This window comes from Mixophyes fleayi, chromosome 3, assembly GCF_038048845.1.
Source record: "Mixophyes fleayi isolate aMixFle1 chromosome 3, aMixFle1.hap1, whole genome shotgun sequence".
Taxonomy (NCBI): Eukaryota; Metazoa; Chordata; class Amphibia; order Anura; family Limnodynastidae; genus Mixophyes; species Mixophyes fleayi.
Window position 1 is genome coordinate 86,988,168 of NC_134404.1, and position 12,550 is coordinate 87,000,717.

General features: G+C 38.0%; 1 protein-coding gene across 3 annotated transcripts in view; it reads left to right on the forward strand.

Annotated features, from left to right (window-relative positions):
* The window catches only part of SLC9A9 (solute carrier family 9 member A9), a 650,964-nt gene extending 638,875 nt beyond the window's left edge, over positions 1 to 12,089 (forward strand). For 2 of the 3 annotated variants that reach the window (XM_075201922.1, XM_075201924.1), the window contains exons 15-16: positions 2,181 to 2,286; positions 5,758 to 12,089. In XM_075201922.1, the coding sequence (XP_075058023.1) occupies positions 2,181 to 2,286; positions 5,758 to 6,009 (358 nt within the window). In that variant the 3' untranslated portion in view covers positions 6,010 to 12,089. The remainder of the gene's footprint in view (positions 1 to 2,180; positions 2,287 to 5,757) is intronic. The other variant, XM_075201923.1, reaches the window with a different exon arrangement.
* Positions 12,090 to 12,550: the final 461 nt, after the last annotated feature.

Below are 12,550 nucleotides of genomic sequence, written 5' to 3' on the forward strand. Positions count from 1 at the left end.
CACACACACACACACACACACACATACACAGACCAAGAGAGACTAAGGTTAATTTAATTAATAGCAGCCAATTAAACTATGAGTATGTTTTTGGAGTGTGGGAGGAAACCAGAGCACCCGGAGGAAACCCACCTAGTCACGGGGAGAACATACAAACTCCACACAGATAAGGCCATGGTCAGGAATCAAACTCATGATTGCAGTGCTGTGAGGCAGAAGTGCTAACCACTAAACCACTGTGCTGCCCGCTACACTCACGTTACGTGCTTTTTTTGTCTAATTCTTTCTTTAAAACAAAAATTGCGTCTTATCAAGAATCAGGTCCACAGAGCACATCCAGTTAAAGTCATACTTCCCAACAGTCCCTATTTTGTCAGGAGAGTCCTGATTCACAGATGCTCTAATGTGGGTGTGGTTTTGGTGGATCTGGCGTGATTTTTGTGGATTATAGAAAGGGCTTATTTGTGTACCTAGCGTGCTTTTTAAACTTTTGGGAGGTATATACCTTTACTCACCATGTCATACATGTCCTGTGTCCACATATTGAGTGTGAATTGGATATGCCTATAGGTTACAACATAGGCAATTTATTTGCATGTTTTATCTAATGTTCTAAGTAACAAATACATATGTATCAAATAATAAATATAAAACTGCAAATGCTGCTTTGGTGGTGTTTACCGTTAAAATGCATGGTTATTTTATAGATCTTATTTCGTTGCCTTTATTTGTATAATTAAGTTCTCACGTCATTGCATTGAATTTTGTAAGTCAGTATGTACATGTGAAAATTACCAAAGCAACAATTCCCTATATGGTTATCTGCTAAATTGATAATTGCAGCACAGATCTAGTAATTCAGTTTCTATCTTTACACCTAAATTATATCATAATTATTGTATTAATGATCTTGTAAACAGAAATGTTAAGTTAAATATTTGTAAAAGATCAGTAATAGTGCAATTATGGTTTTCCTACGATGTTAGAGTCTCTTATGAACCAATTTTATAGGCAGTGACACAGTAACATAGATTGCATATGTAGGTCATCAACATGTGAATTCATGTTGTCCTCTGGGTATCATAACCTAATTATAGTTTAAAATATATGATAAAGACATTAAATGTTGTCAATGACATTAAAACTGATTTACTCTTTTTCCCTACCTTCTTGTTCAACATTCAGACATGAGAAAACAGTGCCTTGGGTGTGACTAAAATAAGCAAAGGCAAACAACACAATCCCAGCTCTCGCCGCTTGATAATCGTTAAAGGTCAGAATTGCCACTAATGAGCTGAAATAAATCATCCACTAATCAGCCATATCATTAAAACCACTGACAAGTGAAGTGAATAGTTGCAGCCGGACAGAGTGCTCATGCTGACCCCTGTCCACCGCTGAAAGCGCCTACAATGGGCACGTTAGCACAAGACCTGGACCATGGAGGAATGGAAGAAGGTGGCCTGGTCTGATGAATCACGTTTTCTTTAATATCATGAAGATATGGCACTATGGGAAAAAGGCAAGCTGGCGGAGGCATTGTGATACTCTGGGCAATGTTCTGCTGGGAAACATTGGGCCCTGGCAGTCATGTGGATGTTACTTTGACATGTACCAACTACCTAAACATTGTTGCAGACCAAGTTTACCACTTCATGGCAATGGAATTCCCTGATGGCAGTGGCCTCTTTCAGTACGATCATGCGCTCTGCCATGCTGCAAAAACTGTTCAGGAATGGTTTGCGGAACATGACAAAGAGTTCAAGGTGCCTCCAAATTCCCCAGATCTCACTTTGATTGAGCATCTGTGGGATATGCTAAAAAAACAAGTCAGAGCCATGGAGGCCCCACCTCACAACTTACAGGGCTTAAAGGTGCTGCTGCTAACGTCTTTGTGCCAGAAACCACAGGACACCTTCAGAGATCTTGTGGAGTCCATGACTCAACAGGGCAGAGCTATTTTGGCAGCACAAGGGGTACAGACACAATATTAGGTAGGTGGTTTTAATGTTGTGGTTGATCATTGTTTCAATGCTGATAGAGCTACACAGGATCTGGGATATGAAAAATATGCTAGCTTTTTCATTGATTACATATAAACAGCTCAACATTGCAAAGCCCTGATTTTCTGCATTGATTTTCCTGTTTTCTACACTGTAATATCCTTAACTTATAAACAGATACCTCAAGCCAATATTAACACACTGTGGACCTCCTCTGACAAGCACATTGCCGCAATGGTGCAATCCCATCGCCCGAGTGCTGACCAGTCCGAGAGCCTATGCAGTAAGTCTACTTTTCTCTGTAGGATATGTGAAATAATTCACTAACAATAAAAAGCACAAGGCTGTAGGACAAGTGCTTTTATACAGGTCACAAAACTCTGGGATGACTTCTATTATTCTTCCCATTTCACAGTAGTGGGTGGACTATATCATATTATACAGGTGTGGTTACTTGTGACCGAGATGAAAAAAAAAATTGTATGCTTTATTTTTAAAAAATATTTTCTTTTTTGTCAATAAGAGAGAGGAAAGCGGTCAGCCTGTCACATAGCTGTGCCTTGTGAGAGGGTTCAGTAACAAATTGCTGGAGTAGGTATGGGAGCTGGAACTGAGTTCAGGGCTGTTCTATGTACAAGCTACAACATTATGGAAGCACTGCTTATTTATTTGGGCAAGTAGCTATCTGCAAAGCACATTGAAGGTGCACACCCAACCGACAGTCTTTGTTACTGACCCTGGTATATATCTCTGACCCCTCTAAACTGTGATTAGAAAGCACACACATTTTACCATTTAAAGTATAGGAGATCCAATCTTAATTTAAACTCACCATTCCTTTATCTCATTTAATTAGTTTTATCTAACAAATCAAAAGCTTGTTTTTGCATTTATGAACTTAATCCTGACTCTGCAAGGAACACTACTGATCAGCTCAACTGTAAGTATTGTTAAAACAGTGCAGGTCTGAGTCATTGAGGAGAGCAAGGTAAAAAAAAGGAGTAAATTTGATCCTGGACAAACCATGTTACAATGTAAGGGGTGTAAATTTGTTTATTATTTTGTACATAAAGAAAATTCTGGCTTTTTTTCATGTAGCACACAAATACTTGATAACGTTAGTTTTACACTGAAATTTAAAGATGATCCAGGACATGCCCTATCCAACTATAAATCTGTCCCTACATTTTAAATTTTCATCCCCCTCCAATTCAACATGGTTTTGCCATGGTGCAAAGTTACTCCTTTTTTTTGCTTTGCTCTCCGTAATGACTCAGGCACTGTGTGTGTAAATGTAAAGTTTATCCACACTTGCCTACTCTCCCGGAATGTCCAAGAGACTCCCAAATTCCAAGTATTTCTCCCAGTGATCAGCCAGTTCTCCCGCATCCTGTCCCCAATGGGCCTCACTAACGCAATTTATGTCGATATTGTTGTGGGGATGTAGGTAAGTATGAGTTTATCATCTTTGTAACTCCTCACATGGCCACTGTAGCTGAAGATATTATCATCTTTGGACAGCATTACAAAGACAAGGATATATTTCACAACTATTTATACAACTAATTACAACACTTGTATATTATATTCAGAATAATAGATTGTAAGCTATTGGTGCATACAATTTGATGAAAAATTAATTCAGTTTATTTTGTTGCACAGAGAAAATGTGGGACATGTATAAACTGTTTGAAGATAGCTAATTAGATAAGTACTCTAAAATCTTTGTATCAAAGAATATTCAGTCAATTATTTATTTACTTGTTATAATTGTAGATCAGTGCTAATAAGCCTTTTAATCAACTATTTTAGCCCTAGTCAAGTTTCCATTTTGGTATTCCAGTCATATTGGGCCTGATTCATTAAGGAAAGTAAAGCCAAAAAAATGAGTAACTTTGCACCTTGGGAAAATCATGTTGCATTGGAGGGGGATGAAAATGTAAAATGTGGGGACAGATTTATAGTTAGGGTAAGGCATGTCCTAGATCAACTATAAATTTCAGTGTAAACATAAAGCTATCAAGTATTTGTATGCTGCATGAAAAAACAGCCAGTATTTAACTTATGCACAAAATAATAAACGAATATGCACCCCTTACATTGTAACATGGTTTTATCTAAGAGAAAACTTTTTTTTTTTACTTACTTTCCTTATTGAATCAGGCCCAGTATGTTTAGTAACATAAACGCTTTGGTGTGAAACATTCTAAATTATAAATAGTCTTTTTTCTATATTATTTGTATATTTTGTGAGCTCTATGGGCTCAGAGTTCTGATGAAAAGTATTTGTTAAGAACAGTAGTTTTCTATTTATTATTCTATTTATAATAGTGCAATATTTTCTTCTCTAGCACAATTATACCATTGTATAGCAGGAGTAAGGAGGAAATAAATTTGTCTCAATAGGGCAAGTCTGACCAATCTGTGCCTCTCCAGATGTTTGTGAAACTACAAGTCCCAGCATGCTTTGGCAGCAGATAGCTCACTGATAGCCGGCCAGGCATGCTGGGATTTGTAGTTGCACAACACTTGGAGAGCCAAGGGTTCGCCATGCCTGCATTAGGGCAATTCATATTTTCCTTTACGTTTATTAATTCCACTCCCTCATAGAATTGGAAATTCAATAATACAGTGAAGCTATGCCATAATAATTAGTTATACTACAGCTATAGACAATTTAGAAACGTTGTTCTGGTCTTATGATCACGACCTCTCTAAAATAAATGTTAAAATATTGCAGCAAATTTCTGGCATAGCCTCCCAGCAACACATACCATTGATTCAAGATTATTCAGTCACTGCACTGAAAGCGTTTCAGCCATAAAGCAACAATTGTATTCATTTTCTGAGAAGTAAGTTTCTGGTGACATATGAATTCCTACTAGATGAGCTATAAATTGTAATGACCTGCAACTGTTTGTGCTCAAATATGGTTTAGAAAAATACATTTAACGATAAGTTATGAAATATAACACATTGGGGCATATTCAATTCTTCCGATTCCCAGCCGTGTTAAAACTAATACCGTTATTACGGTAATAGTAAGCTGGATCTCAGCTCGCGGCTCAGGGAGCTGCGAGCTGAAATCCAGCAAGAAAACTACCGTAAAAACGGTTTTTACACGCACTATTACCATGACAACGGTAATAGTGCGCGGAGCGCAGGATTTTTGGCGTTTCCGCCGACAATTGAATATGCCCCATTGAATATATATTTGTCTGTTTCATTTTTGTATTGTGAACATTGTAAATATATGGGTGGCTATAGCTTGGTCTTGCCCTGTGAAATTTATAGTGGTCTGACTGGCTGTGGGATGATGCATATATGTAAAAATTCTAATGGGGGTATTCAATTGTTCCTCCGGGCGCCGCCGGAACGAGCGCGTTAAAACTATTACCGTTTATACGGTAATATTGCACGTAATTACTGTTCATACGGTAATTTACTCGCTCAATTTCAGCTCGCTGCTCAGGGAGCTGCGAGCTGAAATTGAGCGAGTAATTACCGTATAAACGGTAATAGTTTTAACGCGCTCGTTCTGGCGGCGCCCGGAGGAACAATTGAATAGTTTATCAGTCATGGGTTGGTCTAATCCTGAGAACTAACTGGCTAGTGAACTGAAGCTGAATCAAACAGTTGCTGTTGGGCACATGAAGAAGTATTGTAAGGACATTGCATTGTAAGGAAAGACATATATATTTCATGTCATTACTGCATCTAATCGCTTACTAACATGTATGGAATTATTTTCAAGCAGGAAGGATTGAAAGACGATGACATGGACTGTATTGTGCACCATGATGAATTGACAACAGCTTTTGAAGAGACAGCTTCCAATCTGCCCCCCACTGAACACCTGAGTCAAGATGGCCGAGGTCCTGTACGAATAAACGGTGGAGATAATGTACAGGATGGAGATCTTGGCCTTGGAGGATACGAGTTTTCACTTGACAGACCGTCATATCAGCCTCCACTTGATTCACAGGGAGGGATTGTGCAGATGTAATTGCTTTTTGTAATGAGAGCTTTTTCTTCTTCTGCTTGGATACACTTTCTTCTGGATAAAAGGATGAAATGTTATATTAAAGTACACCTGTTGCCTAAACATGGCTAGGAGCCATTTTGAAGACTGAACCAATTTTCATAAGAATGCAACTCACTAGGAGCCTGTCATACCTCAATTATATCACTGGTTCCCTGTTAATGAATAGTCTGCATGCTCATGAACATTGGCTTAGCACACAAAATTGCTGCCTTCACCAAAAACCTCAGTAATGTCACTAGTTCCTAGTGGTTGGATAGGCTGCATCCTCAGGAGCATTGGTTCCTTATACAACTTGGTTGCCTCCATATAGTGCCTTAGTGATATCACTGGGTCCTAGTGAATGAATAAGATAGATGTCTATCAGCAATGTCACTGGTTCCTTATGAATTGATAGGTCACCATTGCTTCAGCCAACAAACCGGCTGCTTCCATTCTGTGTAGGTGATAGGTGCATTTTCATAGTACATGCTGTACACCATTTAGCCTTATGTGGAGAAAATGGATCATTATATAAGAAATGTAAAAGCCTTACCCACTTATTTGATAATAATAAGCCAAGGGAGCAACAAGGGAGAAACTTAGTCTACCTCTGTTTCACCCAATCCACTCCTTCAGTAAACCCCCTTTTTGCTCCTAACACTGTAAAGGGACTAATTAAAAATCAACAACTGTGTTTATATCACAATAAACTCACAATCAGGGATGTAATATATATATTATTCTAGCTGCTACAATTAGCTGTAAGCCATATCCCCTGTCCTGTACATTATGTTGCTATGCTTCCAGTACTCTAGCACTGGACAGAATAGACTCCCTGCTGTGCTTCTTCTATAATAAGGAAAATAGTTGCACCCATCTCAGGCACGAGGTGCCCCTAAGACATCAGCGTTTTTTTATTTAAATGTGCACATCCACTTTTTCATAGTAACCTCCCACCAAATTCTCTCTACCCTTTTATAACTTACTATCTGTGGCTATGTGATTTACTATCTCAGCATTACTTATATTTGAGGAGTCTAAATATTATTAAAGCAAACACAACTTCAATAACGCAACCCCATGTTTATCCATAGTTATTTTCAGAGACCAGTAAACCCTACCTGTTTCGCACATATCCACCGGCGTCTTCATGGCTCCCATGATTATGTTAGAAAACATGCTCAGAGTAATCAGGTTCCCTAGGTAACTGTTGCTTGATTGAATAAAGAAGTTTGTTTAACGTTAATCTCTAGTGCATACAAAGGACTACTGCACTGGGATACTAGTTAAAAGTGTTCCCAGTGTGGTTGTCTTTAATTGGGCCTAAGTCATTGTGCGCTTTACAAGCGACAGATATGAAGTATTTTTGATCCACAAAAATAATAAATACCTATGTTACAAATAGATCAATGGTTCTAAAAGACCGTATTTCTACTTTTCAAACAATGTCCTGCTATCATATAAAATCAGTTCCAACCCATTAACTGCAAGAGGAGGGTAGAATGTATTCAATTCTTTTACAAGATAAAGATAGTTCCTAAAAGACAAGAGAATTGCAGATTTTTTTTTCCTTATTGTGACTGGTAAAATTTGATTTTTCAAGTTTCATCGATGGTCCTGTGACAGGAGCCTCTTCCAGGTTGATAGGAATGCCTTTTATAGATCTCGTAATAGAGTGTTCTTGCCAACTTACTTTTCATAACTGTCTGTCTTGTTTCGGGAAACTGGGTGGGAGGGGCTGTGTGGAAAACAGATTGTAGAAACATTTTATAAGGACACAACAGGCAACAAGAGTCTTTCTGTTGCCAGTAAATTATACTTCTACTCAATCAGCTCATGTTTTTTATATATGTCTGTTAGGAACCCCAGCAGCCAGCGCCACAAAACCCGGAGTCTACTCCAAAAGTCTGGTGTTCACTGTTGCCCCTAGTGGTGGGGACAGACTTGGCTGCAGACAAACGGAGGGTCGTGAGATGTGTAGTGGCTGAGGAGAACCCAGGAGTGGAGAGTTATGGCAGACCGTGATTCCAGAGAACGGGCCGAGGTCAGGGGTCACTTGCAGAAAAGAATAGTCAAAACACGCCAAAAGGTCAGGGTCACGAGCAGGTCAGCAGAATCCGAGGTACAGGCCACAAGATCAGGGACACAGGCAAGATGGCAAAATCCAGCAACAGGCAAGGGGTCATACACGTGTAGTCAAGAATCCAAGGCAATACACCAACTGAGGCACAGAAGCAGGCTAGGCACAGGAGCACTGAGCTATAACTGGCAGGGAGGCTAAGCCCTCCCTGCCTTATGAAGAACCACTGGCCAATGGTGAAGGAAAAGCGATCAGCCCTAGAGGCTGTCCTATTGGCCCCCACGCTAATTAGCGTGCGCCCGGCTGCACCTAATGCCGGGACGCGGCGCTATCTCTTACAGAGTTCCGACCGTTGCCCAGGCAACGGCCGGGACGTGACCCTGAAGTGACATCCCGGTCATCATAGCGACGGCCGGGACGCGGAAGAGAGAGTCGCGGTGGCTGGGCACCGCCGCGGCTCGTAACAATGTCAACACTTCAGTAACCCTAAATCTCCTTATACACTCTGATTATAATAACCATTTATATTAACACATAGGGGGATTTTACTGATTTATGTTTAAGCAAAGCAGAGCAAAATAATATATGCAACATAGTTCCACAACTATAACTTACAGAAAAGCACATTTGATTTATATAGCCAGTATTGGTTAAATATTGCAAAGCACTGCAGAGTATGCAGTCTCTATACAAATATAGGTTATTAATAATAATAATAATAATAATAAAGGAACTGCTTCCATTTCACCCTAAAACACTCCATGACGTTTTCCTGGTCATTGGCTCTTGTCCTGTGCTCCGAATATGCCTTCAGTGTTATTACCTATCCCCGGATGTTGCAGGACATGTGGTCTGACCAGTATTCATACAGTATCTCTCCACACTCTGGATATCTAAAGACACACATATTATTAGTGACTGATAGTATTGCAGACCTGAATGAATATATTCTGCTATTTAAATTAATGGTTCCCAAACATATAAACACTGCATGTTATTGAATGTAACCTCTTTATCTCAAAGCAATATAAATGTAAAAGGTTCCCCAACATTTAGTTCTGTGGAAACCCTCACCTCAATATCAATAATTAATGTATATTAATTATTATATCAATCAGAATTAATGTGAAATGCTAAGCACCCTAAATAAATATATTCCCCAATTACGCTATTTTGTACTTTTGTACTGAATCTTATTCTGCACTATGCTTTGGTGCAGAGGAGTAATTGTGGTCTCCCTAGGGTGTTACCAAGTCCGCCTCTGTCCTGATAATCAGACTATTGAGAAATATGTCACTGAAACATTGAGTGCTGTTTTCCATGCTACTGACCCATCTGCTCTTGTCCTTCTAGGACATTGCTCAAAGTCCTATTTCTTGTACTTATGACATGACAGCATTTAGCTTTAACAAGAGAATAGCCAATTATATAAATGTTTTTAGTGGTCTGTGGCTTTTCTAAGTTCTTTCTATAGATAAGGGAACAATTTACATGTAATCTTGGAGTTTAAGGACCAATTATTTTTCCCAAATGTACCGAGTCTGTTAGATAATATATTTGCACTGAGGTTTTAGGGACCCATTAAGCCTTTGTTATGGTATTGCTTAGCACCAGGCAACAGTGTTATTTAGTACAAAAAGTTGTTTATTTATTGGTCTTAAATGTGAACTTCCATGTATCTGTCAATGTTTTCCTACAAATCTGCCTTCATGCAATTTACTTTGGTTAGTTTTTTTAAGATAAAACGTTAATAAAACTTAAAGATTTATTACATTTTATAATGTATTTCATTTGAGACAAATCATTTTAACTGTATTAATATTTGTGTTATATTGCCCCTCTCCTTTTGTGCATTTGGTAATACATTACTCTTTGCCTGCAGCTATTGCTGTATAGAAATAGGTTCTTTAAATATTTGAAAGTTCCCAATAGACAGCAATAAAGAACAACATATAATTAATAAGAATCAAACCTATATATGCAAGATGAAAGATACATATTACAGTAAAGTAAATTAAAGTACATTGCAAATGTAAAGCGCAGTAATAATAAATGTAAAAATAAATATTTCCAACCACTCATCTACATTAGGTCTACATTAGGATGTATGAAATGTTAACGCCATTTCTCAATGGCTTAAAATTTACACTGTATTAATCTTCATTGTCACACTGCAATTGTGATGAAGAAGTTGACTTTCTGACCAACAAATATTTAACATGACAATTGCAGTCATGGAAAATAACAACTATGCATTTCCCTATTCAGAAACCAGGAAATACTATAAATAGTACTTCATGGAATATATGAGAACTTTCTTCTTGTTTTATTCATTCTAATAATATAGTCAATCAGTTAACTCAAGTGCCTTACAAAGACATACAAATATCCAAGTTTCAATCATCATCCTTGTTTATTTCACAATTTCTGTAGCGCCTGACATATGACATACGTAGAGCAGAATAATAAATGCAATAAACAGAACATATCGCATGACATACAGAAAATAATTTAGCCTCAAACATGACCAGAGACATCCAGGGTAAATGGCTGGCGGACTGACGTAAGACATAAGGGAGTAAAGACCTTGTCTCTGAGAGATTATACTCTAGAGAGGGGTTAAGAGAGACGTTAGGAGTATAATCATCATCATCATTTATTTATATAGCGCCAACATGTTCCGTAGCGCTTTACAATTGGGGACAAAGATAATAAACTAATAAACAAACTGGGTAAAACAGACAAAGAGGTGAGATGGCCCTGCTCACAAGCTTACAGTCTATGGGAGAAAGGGAAAATAAATTATAGTAAATGGTCCGTGAGATGAAATGTGAAAGTTACACTGAGCCCAGTTTTGGTATAATATTCTGCTATATATGTACATAGCAGATCTATTTCTGATTAACATTGATTCAAATTACGAAATACCTGAAGAAATACTATGAAACATACATTTAACTAAGTTAACATTAAATAATGCAGTCAAGAAGAGAGAAAATAATGTTTTTATCTCACTTTATTCATACTTGCCGACTTTTCATTTTTTACATCTGGGAAATCCTGGATAAGGGGGCGTGGCTGGAGGGCAAAAGGGGGCGGGATGGGCTGATTGCATCAGTTGGCCCCACCCCCACGACAAAATGTCAATTTTGTTGTGGGGCCAAAATCACGTGATTTCCCGTGAATCATATCATTGAAGCTATCATCCTGCCCACTTCCCCAGGAAGAATTGCCTGCTATCCTGGGAGTCCGGGAGACCTACCCAAAGTTCGGGAATCTCCAGGACATTCCAGGAGAGTAGGCAAGTATGACTTTCTTCAACACATTGCACCGAACAAGTAACCTCAGTTGAGGTTTGCATGCAGGAATAATGGTTGCCCTCTGCAGCCTTTTTCCTCATTCCAGACTAGCACTTCTTCTGAATGCTGTCCCCCATGCAATATAAACTTTCCAAATTAGACAGTAACAGATCAGACCTCCATTAAGAGGCTGATTGTGATGTAAAAAGATGAATGAGTTCCTTGTAGTTTGAGTTTCTAAAATGTATGAAACTGTTTTTAAAAATCAGAATGTAAAGGCCTGCTATGTCTCTGGTAGTGACTGTGGGAGGTTATGTAACGCTAAAGACTAATGTATTTGTATTTCACTTTATGCAGATTGGCATGATTGCCCATGTTAGAAGTGTTAAAACAACTTTAGTATGTGTCTTATTTCCAGCAGAAGGTAGCAGGAAAAGGAATAACAATGATTTGCAAATCCTTATTTAATGGATAGAAATAAATGTAATATGCGTAGAGAATCATTTTTTTATGTTTATAAAAATAAATGTATGCAAATAGAACAGTTTTGTTATTTTCATAGGTCATTTATATGTCCATTTATTTCTGGTTTGAAGTTGAAGCACTAAATGTGCTTCTCAGCATCTTGTATGTCACACATGAAATGCTTTGTGAAATACAGTGATATGTTTCTTTATTATAAATTGTCTCATGCTTCTTTTTATTCCTACTTTCTTTTATAAACTGTTTAAATAATGTTTCTGTATTCCTGAGTTATATTAATAAATCAGTATAGTTTATAAATATTACAATATCTTAGTAAATACCATAAATTACATTTTGCCATGGGGCAAAATAGGGGAAGTATAGCCATTCCCTGATGAAGTGAGCAATCACAAAACGCGTACGGCCCTGTGCTGTTTCATGACTCTATGCCGCTATTGACATATAGTTAAAAGCAGAAGTGAGGAAAGATACTTCCACAGAGCGGAGGCGGATGCAGCCCGCATGATCTTCATTTACACTAAGCTTTTATCCTATTGTCATTTGTACATTATTTTTACCATTTGTTATTAAATTAATAGAAGTTATACTACATTGTGATGGCATTAAATCCCTGTAAACCTATTTTTATCACAAGCAGTTCAAGACCGCTATACCTTTT